A 15,095-nucleotide genomic window follows, 5' to 3' on the forward strand; every position below is an offset into this window, starting at 1 on the left:
TGGGGTCTCACAGAGTCGGACATGACTGAAGTGACTTAGCAGCAGCATATATATAATATATATATATACATGTATATACACACATATATATATGAATACATATATAGAAAATAAAATACATATCATATATTGATTGGTTGGTTGTGACAATAATAATACTAGCAGACATTTTTTTCAGCACTTAGGTTGTGCTGGTTTTATTACTGTAAGAACTTTATGTGTATTACTCATTTAATACATCATCTCTGTAGATTGTGTGATGTTAATTTCTCTCCAGTGAAGAAATTCAGACGTGAGAAGTAACTTTTCCAAGGTCTTACACTGGAGAGTAATAGAGGTAGGGCTTGAACTAAGGTAGTCAGATACTTGAGTTCTTAACTACATTGCTGTACTGGAAAAGATTTAGACTCTAGACTGGCTAGATTTAGTTTTGGGTGACTAGTTGGATAATGAAGCTGTTTGTCCAGATGGATAATATAGACAGAGCAACATATTTGGAGAGAGTAATGTCAAATCCAGCTTCTCAGCATGTTGTTGAGTTAGGTGGAAGAGACCTTAAGCCTAATCATGAAAGTCTAGGTGGAACAGTTTAGTACGTAATGGGTTAGAACTTGAGGAGTAAGTTGAGATTCAAGTTAGATATTTGGGAGCCAGTAACCCATTGTTGGTAGTTGAAATCACAGGGTTTGGATGACATTATGCAAAGAGAAAGAAGAGGATGAAATTCTAGAACACCACTGTTTAAGGGAAGAATCGACTAAACTGAGAAGAGTTCCTAGGAAATACAGAACACAGAACCACATGCGACACAGGAGGAGAACCAGAAGAGAATGGTGTCTTGTAAACCTAAGGAGGACATTTTAGAAGAGTATAGTCGTGAGTATCAGTGCAGCAGACAGGCTAAAAGATGAACTAAATGATGTGTTCGTTCCATTTGTCACAAATGGGGGGAGAAGGTCTGTGGGGAGATGTGAGGGGCTGGATCAATAACAAAGTGGGTAGATTTCAGCAGGAGACAGGGCGTGTCTTCCTCTGAAGGTTCTGAAAGAGCTCAGTAAGCTAGGGAAGGTCGATAGGGATGGACTCAGGTTGTCGATGTGAAGGCTGGTACCAACCGCACAAGGCCAGTCTGGGAGCAGGTAATGTGCTCCCGCGTGGCTACCACTGAAGAAGTGTCACGGACAAGGGAATGAGAGAGTGGAGGGAAAGGAATCGATGACCGCAGGCTGCTTGTTTGGTAGCAGTTCCTCGACTGGAGCTTAGATTTTCAGAGTTGAGGTCCAGGCGAGTGGTAATGCAGTGAGTTGCCATTGTGGAATGTGGGTGAAGGTGGTTGGAAGAGAATGGGTCAAATAACTTTGATGTTAGTTTGTTGGGTAGATATTTGGGTGTTCATGATGCTGTTGCGAAGGTGTTAACGGGTCACACGCCAAAAATGTCAGTGAAGAGGATGACTGGTCGGTTGGCTACTGCTAACCAGGAAGGCAGAGTCGAAATAGTGTGACTCTCAATGGAAGGCGGCGTTTTTGCACGAGGATGTGTATGTCATGATTTGTTAGGTCATGGATTGAGAAATGGTTCTTTCAAGGAACTTTTGGTTTTCCTGGGAATGTTGAAACTGCACCCTCTTTTTCTTCTTGGTGTTACTGACATATTTCATATTCTCATCATCACTATTGTAGTTGTGTGATAAACATGCATTCCAGCAGGAGTTGGTAATAATTTAATCAGCCCTTACAGATTTAAGATCATCTGTGTAAAAACCTCATTCTCACATTGTACGGAAAATATGCTTTCTTGAGAGGGAGGTGAAGTCAGGGGGTACAGCCTGCTTGACAGAAACTGCATTTGCCCCTGGATGCCTTGGCATATGAACAATATAGCATGCATCATAGTAGCAAGTGGACTGCAGCCTGCTGATCTGGACTGTGGAGACGTGAGACACAGCTCTGAGGAGCCTCCCTACTTCCCCCTTAGTCCCTCATTCTACCCCCAACTCCTCCCTTTCAGCCTTCAGATACCACCTGTGTTGCCTCTTTCAGAACACTGATCCAAGTGTATCACTTCCTGCTCAGAAACCTTCAAAAACCATTAGTATCTCAGTAACAAAGTCTCAGATCTAGTCCAGTCTTCCCTGATGTGGTCCCACCTGAGCTGTTCACACTTGGAGCCTTTTTCTGTTCCCCAGCTGGCCTCATACAAACGGAAGACCATTTCCTACACCGACTTCTCACTGCCTGCTCTTCGTCCAGATCGTCTTTCCCCCAGTCTGCAGGAGGAAAAGGGGTGCCTAACCTTTCAAGGCTCAGTTAATTTTTTACCTCTCTTATGGATTCACTGAAGATGGATATATCTCAACTGAGGCTGAGATAAATCTCTTGCTCCTCTGTTTCCATAGCGGTCTGTGGCTACCACTGCTACTGCTGCTGCTAAGTCGCTTCAGTCGTGTCCGACTCTGTGCGACCCCATAGACGGCAGCCCACCAGGCTCCCCCATCCCTGGGATGTACCGTACGTTTAGGCTGCCTTATATTTTGGTGTGTTTGGGGTGTATTCATACCTCTCCAGAGGGACAGGCAGCAGGTATTAGCTGCTTAGATTTTTTTTAGTTAGTTTGTTTTTAATTTGGAAGACTAAGATGAGGGATTTTGTAGTCACTCTTCAATGTGGTACAAGAGCAGCAGCATATGTGCTTAAAAGGAGACCAGGGATTGTGAGAGCTCAGTCCTGTTCTCTTAAACTGAAATCACCCATGAGGGACAACCCCACCTCATGCTGTTTTATTAATATAATCCTGTACTTTTGACTCATTTATATTATTAAAAATAGTTGATAGCAGTGGTCATCATCAAAGATTTAATATGTCGAGTTATGTACAAGAGGGCTATACATAAATAGCTCTGTAAATGTTGTGTTTCTCTTTTGGCTTCACCTTAATTTATCACTTTTTCTGAGTCTAGTAAGTGCTGATACATTACCCATTTTTTTTTCTCTGCACAAATTATATATTTTTCCCCATCAAGACCTACCCTTCTCATGCCTATTTTTTGAATTTAAATGTAAAATATTATAATGAAGTGTTCTTGCTGCTATTAGTATCTGAAGGCTCTTTGAAAGTTATTTGAAGGCTGTTACCACCTCAAGATGATTTCAACAAAGATAATTTTGTAGAGCCCTTACTGGGATCGGAAGACCAAGAGTAGAGTTGTGTATTTTTGCCATTTGCTGGCTATATAATCTTTGTCAAGTTACTTAACCTCTTTGTACTTCATCAGTAGAACGGGAACAGTCACGTCTTTCTCTCTCTCAGGGTTTTTGTGAGTGACATCACTGTGTAAACCCTAAATGAAATGTAAACATAATAATGAGACCACCAAAAGAAATAAGTTCTTCGTCAAACCTAGGTATTAGTGTTCTGGTAAATGTTCTAAAACAAGTTCTCCAGGGGCAAAGAAGGGAGCCCTGATCTGTAGCATTTGCCAGGTTCAGTGATTTAAGAGCCCCCTTTTGACTGGTTTGAAGCTATCAAACATCATCACTGGACACAGAGTTGGGAGCTGAACACAGCGGCTCCCTGAGAGTCTCTGTGAGCTGGCCCAGCTCACCACTGGCCTTAGGGCAAGACTGTCTATACCCATGCTCTCTATAAGACACAAAGAACAGCCAGGCATTCTGCTGAAGCTTAAAATCATAATGGAACAGTTTTCCTGGTGGAAGACTCTATTTTGAAAATTTATTTTTGGATAGTGAACACAGGATTCCTAATTTAAAAAAAGATCAGTTCTTTTGTTAACTCAAAGTGGCATCAGGTCTTCACTGAATTTTGTTGGGTGAATAAGATGGAGATTTTGTCTGAAACTCACACAATGTCTTCCCTTCGGGAAACTACTTCCCATGATTATGTTCCCATGTACCTAATTAAATCCATACAGTAAACGTATACAAAGGAAAGAAGCAAATATATTTGAGGCATTGCAATGTATTTTAAACAGATTCTATGTAGGTACTTACAGGCTGTCAGTAACTCGTGGCTGTAACTTGTACTAACCGTGTTGCAAGTGTACCCAGCTGGTTTTTCAAACCTTATGCTGTATGTACCTTTTAAAGGTAGTAAGGCAGAGCAGCTGAAAACGTGGGCAGCAGAGAGAATTTCTGGGTTCAAATCCTGGCTGTGTTATGGTCACTGTATCCCCTTGGGAGAATTATTAGTGTTGTTCTGCTCGAGTTTCAAAAAAGGAAACAGGAATAATATCTCCCTGGTCAGGTTGTGGTGAGGATGAAATGAGGAAAAGCAATACAAAAAGGTCTTAATGCCATGCCTGACATAGAGTAAGCATCCTCATTGTTGTCCTTTCAAAGGTATTTAAGTTCACATACCTGGCAAATCTTTGTTGAATCCCCTCCACACATTATTCCTAATAATATTAGGAAATTACTAATTTTTTTTTTTAAAGCTGATTCTGGTTATATTTCAAATAATAAACGAAAACCAGGCACATTATTGCATTATTGGTACTGAAATAATCCCTGGTAAACCTCTTTTACATACTTAGTTGTTTATAGTTTTTTCACTGCTGCGATTCATAATCTTTTTAACCCCACAAGAGTGCTATTCATAATTACATTGCACAAAAAAGCACACAATTCTTTCACAGAAGACGAGGAGGTAGCTTGAAAAGGAACACTGTGACGCTCCTCTTATAGAAAAGGAAACTGATCAGGCAGTGATATGCCACAGTGTGTCCTTGTGGGGGCATTTCTTGGCAGGTAGTGTCCCTTCTTTGGGTTACACAGCCCCCTGCTTACACCATTATTAAGAGCTTCTTATTCATTGTTGTCAGACTTGATTGTTGCATCTGTGTCTTTTATGGTTCATGCCTGTTATCTTCAGCACCTAGTACAGTACCTGGCACTTACTTGGTTGCCCAGTTAGTGCTAAGCAGGGCTTGAACACACGGAGAGGATGTTTCCTTTGCATGTCTGTCTATGTGGCAATGCTTAGAAGTAGCAAAATCTCCAAGTATTTGCCCACTGATATAACGTGGAATTTGTCTTGTGTACAGTTTGGCTGTGGCCAGTGGACTTTCTCTTTTCTCCTTTTTTTTCCCCTCAGGCAGAGAGCTTAGAAGATAAGAATATGGCAAAAGTCCAGCGTTGTCAGCTGGAGAAGCTGAAGTCACAGTGTGACAGGCTGACAGAGGAATTAGCCCAGAATGAAAATGAGAACAAACGATTGAAGCTAAAATACCAGTGTTTGAAGGATGAACTAGAAGAAAAGGTAAAAACGTGGATGGATTCTAATTGAAAAGGCTTATTTGCATTTCTTCTAGAACATAGAAGTTAATAAATGCTAATTTTCAGCTTTCATAGAAAAGTTGTATCAGTGCCAGATACAGTCATAGAAGTTTATTAGGATGCTGTGATTTTTATTCTGTCAACAACAAGTAACCTTCTAATACTTTTTATTTTAAATTTCTAATGGATCTTAAAATAGGTATTTATAGGCAAGGTAGCAAAGAAAGGAGTTATGGTTTATTGAAGACCTACTCTATGGCAAGCATTTATGCCAACAGATTGATTTATGTGTGCTCATTTAATTCACACAACTCTTTGAGTTAGATTTTATTGATCCCTTTAACCCATGAGGAAACCATGGTTCAAAATAAAATATGTAATGGTTAAGTGGTCATTCTGTACTAGGCACTCTTCATGCTCATAGTCATTTTATGAAATTGATACTATTAGGCTCATTTTTGAAGTTACAGAGACTGAAGCTTAAGAAGGTTGGTAACCTTGGAACATTACCAACAGACTCATTACTTTCCTATCAGTAACTCTGTAAAATTTGGGGTGTATCTGCTGTATATTGGGGCTTTTCAGGTGGCACTAGTGGTAAAGCCAAAATGGGAAAGACTAGAGCTCTCTTCAAGAAAATTAGAGATACCAAGGGAACATTTCATGCAAAGATGGGCTCGATCAAGGACAGAAACGGTATGGACCTAACAGAAGCACAAGATATTAAGAAGAGGTGGCAAGAATACACAGAAGAACTGTACAAAAAAGATCTTCACGACCCAGATAATCACGATGGTGTGATCACTCACCTAGAGCCAGACATCCTGGAATGTGAAGTCAAGTGGGCCTTAGAAAGCATCACTACGAACAAAGCTAGTGGAGGTGATGGAATTCCAGTTGAGCTATTCCAGATCCTGAAAGATGATGCTGTGAAAGTGCTGCACTCAATATGCCAGCAAATTTGGAAAACTCAGCAGTGGCCACAGGACTGGAAAAGGTCAGTTTTCATTCCAATCCCAAAGAAAGGCAATGCCAAAGAATGCTCAAACTACCGCACAATTGGACTCATCTCACACGCTAGTAAAGTAATGCCCAAAATTCTCTAAGCCAGGCTTCAGCAATATGTGAACCGTGAACTTCCAGATGTTCAAGCTGGTTTTAGAAAAGGCAGAGGAACCAGAGATGAAATTGACAACATCCGCTGGATCATTGAAAAAGCAAGAGAGTTCCAGAAAAACATCTATTTCTGCTTTATTGACTATGCCAAAGCCTTTGACTGTGTGGATCACAATAAACTGTGGAAAATTCTGAAAGAGATGGGAATACCAGAGCACCTGACCTGCCTCTTGAGAAACCTATATGCAGGTCAGGAAGCAAGAGTTAGAACTGGACATGGAACAGCAGACTGGTTCCAAATAGGAAAAGGAGTATGTCAAGGCTGTATATTGTCATCCCTGCTTATTTAACTTATATGCAGACTCATCATGAGAAACGCTGGGCTGGAAGAAGCACAAGCTGGAATCAAGATTGCCAGGAGAAATATCAATAAGCTCAGATATGCAGATGATACCACCCTTATGGCAGAAAGTGAAGAGGAACTAAAAAGCCTCTTGATGAAAGTAAAAGAGGAGAGTGAAAAAGTTGGCTTAAAGCTCAACATTCAGAAAACTAAGATCATGGCATCTGGGCCCATCACTTCATGGGAAATAGATGGGGAAGCAGTGGAAACAGTGTCAGTGTATTTTTTTGGGCTCCACAATCACTGTGGATGGTGACTGCAGCCATGAAATTAAAAGATGCTTACTCCTTGGAAGGAAAGTTATGACCAACCTAGATAGCATATTGAAAAGCAGAGACATTACTTTGCCAACAGAGGTCCATCTAGTCAAGACCACTGGTTTTTCCAGTGGTCCTGTATGGATGTGAGAGTTGGACTGTGAAGAAAGCTGAGTGCCGAAGAATTGATGCTTTTGAACTGTGGTGGAGAAGACTCTTGAGAGTCCCTTGGACTGCAAGGAGATCCAACCAGTCCATTCTAAAGGAGATCAGTCCTGGGTGTTCTTTGGAAGGAATGATGCTAAAGCTGAAACTCCAGTACTTTGGCCATGTCATGGGAAGAGTTGACTCATTAGAAAAGACTCTGATTCTGGGGGGAATTGGGGGCAGGAGGAAAAGGGGACGACCGAGGATGAGATGGCTGGATGGCATCACTGACTTGATGGACGTGAGTTTGAGTGAACTCCAGGAGTTGGTGATGGACAGGGAGGCCTGGCGTACTGCGACTCATGGGGTCGCAGAGAGTCGGATAGGACTGAGCGACTGAACTGAACTGAGTGGTAAAGAACCCACCTGGCAATGCAGGGAACATAAGAGATACAGGTTCGATCCCTGGATCGGGAAGATCCCCTGGAGGAGGGCATGGCAACTGCCTCCAGTGTTCTTGCCTGGAGAATCCCATGGACAGAGGAGCCTGGCGGGCTACAGTCCATGTTGTTGTTCAGTCACTCAGTTGTGTCTGACTGTTTGTGACCACATGGACTGCAGTACGCGAGGCTTCCCTGTCCTTCACCATCTCCTGGAGTTGCTTAAACTCATGCTCATTGAGTCGGTGATCACATCCAACTACCTCATCCTCTGTCGTCCCCTTCTCCTCATGCAGGGTCGCAAAGAGTCAGACACAACTGAACTGACTTAGCATGCATGCACACTATGTATCAGGCATAGGGTAGAATACTAGGGACTTTCATCAAGTCACTACTTGTGTGGCAAAGTGTCAACTAAGAATAGAAGATAGAATATTTAAACTTGTGTTCTGTGCCTTTCAGTTCAGTTCAGTTGCTCAGTCGTGTCCAACTGTTTGCAATCCCATGGACTGCAGCATGCCAGGCCTCCCTGTCCATCACCAACTCCCAGAGTTTACTCACATTCGTATCCATTGAGTTGGTGATGCCATCCAACCATCCCTGTGTCTTTACCAGCTTCTTGAAAGGATTTGCCTTCCAGTGTGATACAAGTCAAATAGAGAAAGGACTCTTAGCATTTGGATAATAGGATAGGGCAGGATAGACTGGGCCAGATGAATCCTATTCTTGATAAGTGTTACTAACTAACATCTGTAATATAGGAATTATCAAGGCGTAGGGTGTCATAAAACTCTGCATAAACCTCTAGAAGAAACTTGCATGCTTTGCTCTTCTTTTCCTCTGTCATTTCTGTATATATATTTACCTTTCTAGTAATTGTTAAAATCAAGGAAATAAAATTTAAGTGAACTTCGTGTTTATGATTAAATGTGCTTAAGTTGCTAAATTTAGGCCTACAACCTTGACAGTTGTTGTAATTTAGCTCTTATGTCATACTTTGTTTTCATTATGTCTAATGTTCACAAATATTTAATGTATCTGTTTTCAGGGTATACTTGCTTTGGAGATAATGCTTAATTTTCCAAGTTTTTCGTAATTAAAATGTAGCCAGAAAGTTGTATTAACGTGTTATATATTTAGTTATTTGCATTTAGGAAATAGTAGAGAAGTTTTTGATACATTGAAAGTGTAAAGGTTACCTTATTCTGCTTAGAATAAATGTTTCTTCACTATTATATTTGTGATGTTCCAGATATATATGCAGTATCGTGCATTCATATAAATGGAACATTCGAGACTTCCCTGGTGGTCCAGTGGTTAAGACTTCGTTCCTTCCCTGCAAGGGGCTTGCGTTTGATCCCTGGTTGAGGAACTAACATCCTGCATGCCCTATGGCACAGCCAAAATTAAATAAATAAGTAAATACATAGAACATTTACCTTAGAACAGAGTTTTTGTCAACTACAAATTGTCACCTGCCCTTGTCATCTTCCTCTGTAAGGATTAAATCGTGCTGCTCTGGCTGCTGACATTCAATACCTCCCTAAGGGACTTCAAGGTGGAGATCAGGGAGGAGGCACGCTGTGCTCTGGGAAAACTGGCAGAACAGGTCTCCAGGGAGTTAGATATTTTCAGGAGCTGATTTTATGAACCCAATCCTTGCACCTGCTCATATCTAGAAAAGCCCTAAATCCTTTGATGGTGACATCAGCTCCTTGTGACTAGCAGAAAGCCTTTGCAAAGATAAATGTTTGATTGCATGAACTCCGTGCTCACCACCAGAACCGCATATGTATTGACTTTGCCCCCTACCTCTTTGGAGCAGTTGTCCAGAGCTCTCTGACGTGCTGTCTCCCAGGCTGCAGCCCTCCATTTGCCCCAGATAAAGCTTAACTCTTATGTTGTACGTTTTTTTCAGTCGACAGTTTCTGGAGTTAGTTGTTGTATAGTAGATTCTCCCCAGCCTCCCTTAGTGGTTTCCCTGTCCACAATTTCAGTTACCTGCCACAGCAGATTACTGAAATTACCAATTTTGGACCAATTGCGGTGCAGAAAGATTAACTGGAAAATTCTACAAATAATTCGTAAGTTTTAAATTGCACATTATTCTGAGTAACATGGTGAAATCTTCCTCTGTTCCACTTTTTTCCACCTGGGATGCCCTCTTATCTCAATCTGCTGCTAACATCCAACCAGCCACATCATCATGGCTTGATGGCCCAGAATCACCCAAAGCAGGTGAGATCCTCCTCCTGAGGTATCATCAGAAGGTCAGTAGTAGCTTAACGCTGTCTCATCATGTAGGCATTTTAATGTCTCATATCCTCACCAGAAGTGTGGTGAATATGGTACAGTAAGATATTTTGATAAAGAGACCACCTTCATATAACTTTTATTGCAGTGTATCATTACAGTTGTCCTATTTCATTATTAGTTACTATTGGTAATCTCTTACTGTGCTGGTTTATAAGTTAAACTTTATTATAGGTATGTATGTGTAGAGCATCATCACTCTGCTCACAAAGCAGAGACATCACTTTTCTGACAAAGGTCTGTATAGTCACAGCTCTGGGTTTTCTAGTGGTCATGTATGGGATGTGAGAGCTGGACCATAAAGAAGGCTGAGTGCTGAAGAATTGATGCTTTTGAACTGTGGTGCCTGAGAAGTCTCTTGAGTGTCCCTTGATCTGCAAGGAGATCAAACCAGTCAATCTTAAAGGAAATCAACCCTGAATATTCATCAGAGGGACTGATATTCATCAGAATATCAGAATATTCATCAGAAGCTCCAATACTTTGGCCACATGATGGGAAGAGCTGACTCATTGGAAAAGACCCTGATCTTGAGGAAGACTGAAGGCAGGAGGAGAACGGGACAACAGAGGATGAGATGGTTGGATGGCATCACCAACTCAATGGACATGAGTTTGAGCAAGCTCTGGGAGATAGTGAAGGACAGGGAAACCTGGAGTGCTGCAATCCATGGGGTTGCAAAGAGTCAGGCACAACTGAGTGACTGAACTGATGGATGTGTAGGAAAAAAACATGTAAAGGATTTGGTACTGTCTGCAGTTTCAGGTATCCGCTGGTGGGGTCTTGGAATGTATCCCTCAGATAATTGGGGATTCCTGTAGTCCTTTGCTATATATTGAGCGTCTAGTATGTGGGAGGCATTGCTGGATGCTGGGGATAAGATGCAGGTCTGCAGTTGAAAGTTTATAGTGGGATCATTAAAAGCAATATCCCTTTTGATTGTTAAAACTACTGAATATATAGTCAAGTCCTGATAATGGGTGCTGATGCAAAGAAAAGGTATCTAAAGTCTAAAATGGTAAATACTCTTAAGAATACAGAGACACACACTCATACACACATAGCCTATGGGCTTGCTTTGGTTTAATATATTTTATTTACATGATTGTTGTATCCTTTTGATTGACTTAGCTGTTTTTGTTCACCTAATTTTTTTTTTAGTATAATTAGCTGTGAATCAAAACTTCATTGGATCAAGTTATATCCAGATAGGGCCTTTCTCTTTCAGAGGTAGTGAGGTGTTGATGGCTGTGGACAGAATGTTCAGTTTAAATCATTTTCTAGCCATGTGGCATTAGGCAAGTTGCTTAAAACTCAAAGTCTCAGTTATATCATCCTTAAAACCAGTATAATAATAAATTCTAATGGAGTTAAATGTGAAAATGTATTTAAAGTGCTTGGCATAGTGTCTGATACCTGATCAGCTATCAATTAGCAGCTGCCATTATTTTATTATTGTTAAGTTACCAAGTGGATGCCAGTTAATGGTTCAGCCAAGCAATAAACCAATCAGCAAGCATTGATTAACTACTTATGATATGTTAAGGATTAAGGGCCAGTGCCGGAGTCCAGCTCCAGCAGCCAGGCATTCAACCTGAAGGGGTGAGCAGTGTTGGTGAGAGGGAAACTGAGGCAGCCTCTCAGTTTTGTTGGGCTGCCTGTTTATTTCAAGCTTATGATTTTCTTTTATACTTTTACGAAAGCATTAGGTCAGAGGTTTGATATTTTTCGTTCCTCATGGACCCAGATTTATTTGTCTCCAAAAATCATTGTTGCCCCTCAAAAGGAGTTCCTTCCTCAGCGATTCTCTTATCTACTTTTTCTCATGTGTCCTTGTGAATACACTAACTCGTGCTAATGTCTGGGCTGCATACCACATTCCTCAGTTTAATTCTTATCTAAGTCCTGTTTGCCCCTAGTATCCTAAGCTCACTATTTCTTAGAAAGGGCTTCTACCTAATAATATCTCTAAAGTCCCTAATTTTTATAAGCTATAGTAGAATATGCTAATATTACAGCAATCCTTAAATCTTTAGCTTCTAACTATTTTAATTATTCCTAAGCCCTAAATTCAGCAAACTCCTTTGCCATAAACTTTTCTCACAAATGGGCTTCAGATAGCAATCCCTCCAATGGCCTCAAGCTGCGGCCTGTGTGCTCACCCTGGAACACTTTTTTGTATAAGTCCTTGAACAAATGTCAGTAATTAACTTTATGAATTATTCTTTGAGAACAGCTGCAGAAGGCTTTATGCCTTCTCATGCTCCTCTCAAAAACAATAAGCACCTTAATATTCTCTTCAGTCAACTCAGCCGAGGAAAGGGAAAAACAAGTCAGAATCACAAAGCCTAACTCCTTCATTCCGGGTCCGTGCCTACAGAACAAAGGGAGGGGGTTTAGGGCCATGCGTCTATTTTGTCAGTAATGCCTAACTCGGCTCCCAACAGGCCAGGGAACTGGGAATAAGACTTACTGCAGAACTATGTTGATTGGACGTTTTGAGCCAGAACTGTGTTGAATCACTTGAGATGATGGTCCACAAAGGAGGAGTCAACTTGAGAAGAGCTGGCAGTTCCTGTTGAACAAACAGGAGGGTGGGTTTGTAATTATGTTTGCTATTTGAAGAGAGGAACCAAATCATGGTTGTTTTCCTATCCCCAAGATTAGGTACAGAGCTTGACATATGGTAGGTAATGTATAAGTAAGTTGTGGATGAAGAGATACGAATGTGTATGCATACACGCTCATATGTTTGCGTGCGTGCTCAGTCGCTCAGTCATGTTCTACTCTTGTGCGACCTGATGAACTGTAGCCTGCCAGGCTCCTCTGTTCATTCTTGGTTTTCTTGGGTTTCCCAGACAAGAATACTAGAGTGGGTTGCCATTTCCTTCTCCAGGGGATCTTCCTGACCCAGAAATTGAACCTGTGTTTCCTGTGGCTCCTGCATTGGCAGACACCACCTGGGAAGCCCTGCTTACCTGTTTATGTGTAGATAAAAAATGTGGTGACCTGTGGCTATAGATGTTTGTTCATTCTCTCCTCCTCTCTCTCTTTCCCCTTCCCTCCCTCTCTTTCCCACTCCTCCTTTCCCTCTCCTTCAATGAGTGTCTATGTGTTGGCCAGTCTGGGGGAAATAAAAACAAGAAAACAGTACAAAAATATGTCCCTAGTGAAAAAAAGCCCATGACTTATATCCCAGAGATTCCTGCTCTCCAAGCAGTGCAGTGAACTTGATAAGTAGGGCCCAATTGAAGGATTTATAATCCTAATGAAGGGATTTCCAGTCAAAAGGGTCTCTACAGAACCATTTCTGATCAGCTTATAGATTACGTAGGCTATCTGGGATGCTTAACTAACTCATATGATACTTGGTTTTCTCCATTGTTATACTTTAACTTCATTTTCTATTATTAGTTCTTTCGGGAGATGTGAGTAGCTGCAGTGAAACAATTAGGAGATGAATTGTGAGGCAATCTAAGGCAATTGCAGTTCACAGGAACGTAAGCATTGAATAGATTAGGGTTTGCAGAAATGTGGTTTTGTTCCTTCTCATGAAATCCGTTATTTAAATCGTTTGTGAAGTGACATGTAGCAACAAATTTAAAGCTATGGCTGTATCGGTTAAAAACACTTGAGAAATAATTTTCTTGTATAAAATGTGGATCTTTAAAAAGATCATTATAATTCATATTGCAAGTGTAATGATGATGCCATTTTTACATAAGCTGGAAACTGAGTTTGAGAGCATAGTATTGTGACTTGCCCAACATTGCACAGCTTGTGTTGGAAACAGGATATGAGCACAGATTTCTTGTATTTTCCCCTTTATTTACTGCCAGTAAAATGACTCACGTTTCTGTTTTTTCATTGATTTCTTTAGTGTTGAATTTAAATTTGTTGTTTTTATAGTCAAAAGATTACCATATCCTTTCTTTTTTGTTTTTAGTCTATATAAATTTTGGATTAGAAGTCATCAGTAATTTTTTTAGAAAAGTCTAATTAAAACCTGATATTTCCACATAAAAGATATCTGTGACTGGAAAAAATGAATCAGCATTGTTTAATTTTGTTTTGTTTCTAATTTGACCATCTGTTTAGGATTGTTCTTTTTCATGAGGTGAAAAAATGTATATGATTGTCAGATATCTGTTCTATAAAATAGTCACTCTGCTAAAATCACAGTTTTACATTTTTTACCAAGAACTCCTTAATAGTAGCAGGCAGAATTCTCTGTTTTTTTGTTTGTTTCTCCCCCACAAGTATGAGAAAGAAGTAGAAGTTAAGGAGCTGTTGACTTGTAGCATTTATTTTAATGATTACACTTTAGGCCATTTTTAGGCAATCTATACTCTTTCTTTGGTGCTTCATCTTTTTTACATCGTGTGAATAGACTAAAGCTATAACTTCCACATATTAATTTGAGGGCAAACTTTAAACCAGACACTTTAAATAAACACTAACTAGGATACTATGAATAATTTCCTGTCAGGTTTCTCCCGATTAAAAACAAACAAACAAACAATGAAAATAATAATAAAATGGTCAAATTGAAGGCAAAATTATAAATTTATCATTTGTTATTTGTAAAGTGTTTTTAACTGAATCTCTCCCTGATAGCTGTTAAGTCCAGAGTAGTCCTTACTTTTTCAGAGAATTGACAGAAACACCAGAGTGTTACCATGTGTGAATCACTCAGCCCGATGTTAGGAAACACGCTTAGAATGCATCGATGGAGTGACCTTACGTCCAGCTGTGGTGGAGGGAGGGGCAAGACCCACAGATGCATGAAAGGACATTTGGTCTCTACATCCCAGACTGAAGTGGCTTGCCTGGTGGCTCAGATGGTAAAGAATCTGCCCACAATATGGGAGACCTTCATCCCTTGGTGAGGGGAATGGCAACCCACTCCAGTATTCTTGCCTGGAAAATTCCATGGACCAAGCAGCCTGGCGGGCTACAGTTCATAGGGTCACAGGGTCAGACATGACTGGGTGACTAACACTTTCACACTTCCCCAGACTGAAACGAAGGTGTAGAGAAGCTCCTTCCTACTTCTTTCCCATTGGCAGTGAACTCACTACCAACCATTTACAATCTAACCAGTTGGTTTTAAGTGAATTTAAGG

At 40.6% G+C, this 15,095-nt stretch overlaps 1 protein-coding gene across 15 annotated transcripts in view; it reads left to right on the forward strand.

Annotated features, from left to right (window-relative positions):
* The window catches only part of CEP128 (centrosomal protein 128), a 601,725-nt gene that overhangs the window by 305,428 nt on the left and 281,202 nt on the right, over positions 1 to 15,095 (forward strand). For 13 of the 15 annotated variants that reach the window (XM_045162006.1, XM_045162005.1, XM_045162004.1 and 10 more), the window contains 2 exons: positions 5,113 to 5,277; positions 9,854 to 9,895. The exons of 1 other annotated variant lie outside the window; for it this stretch is intronic. In XM_045162006.1, coding sequence (XP_045017941.1) covers positions 5,113 to 5,277; positions 9,854 to 9,895 — 207 coding nt within the window. The remainder of the gene's footprint in view (positions 1 to 5,112; positions 5,278 to 9,853; positions 9,896 to 15,095) is intronic. One more of the 15 variants, XM_006046324.4, reaches the window with a different exon arrangement.

Source organism: Bubalus bubalis, chromosome 11 (genome assembly GCF_019923935.1).
Source record: "Bubalus bubalis isolate 160015118507 breed Murrah chromosome 11, NDDB_SH_1, whole genome shotgun sequence".
NCBI classification, from domain to species: Eukaryota; Metazoa; Chordata; class Mammalia; order Artiodactyla; family Bovidae; genus Bubalus; species Bubalus bubalis.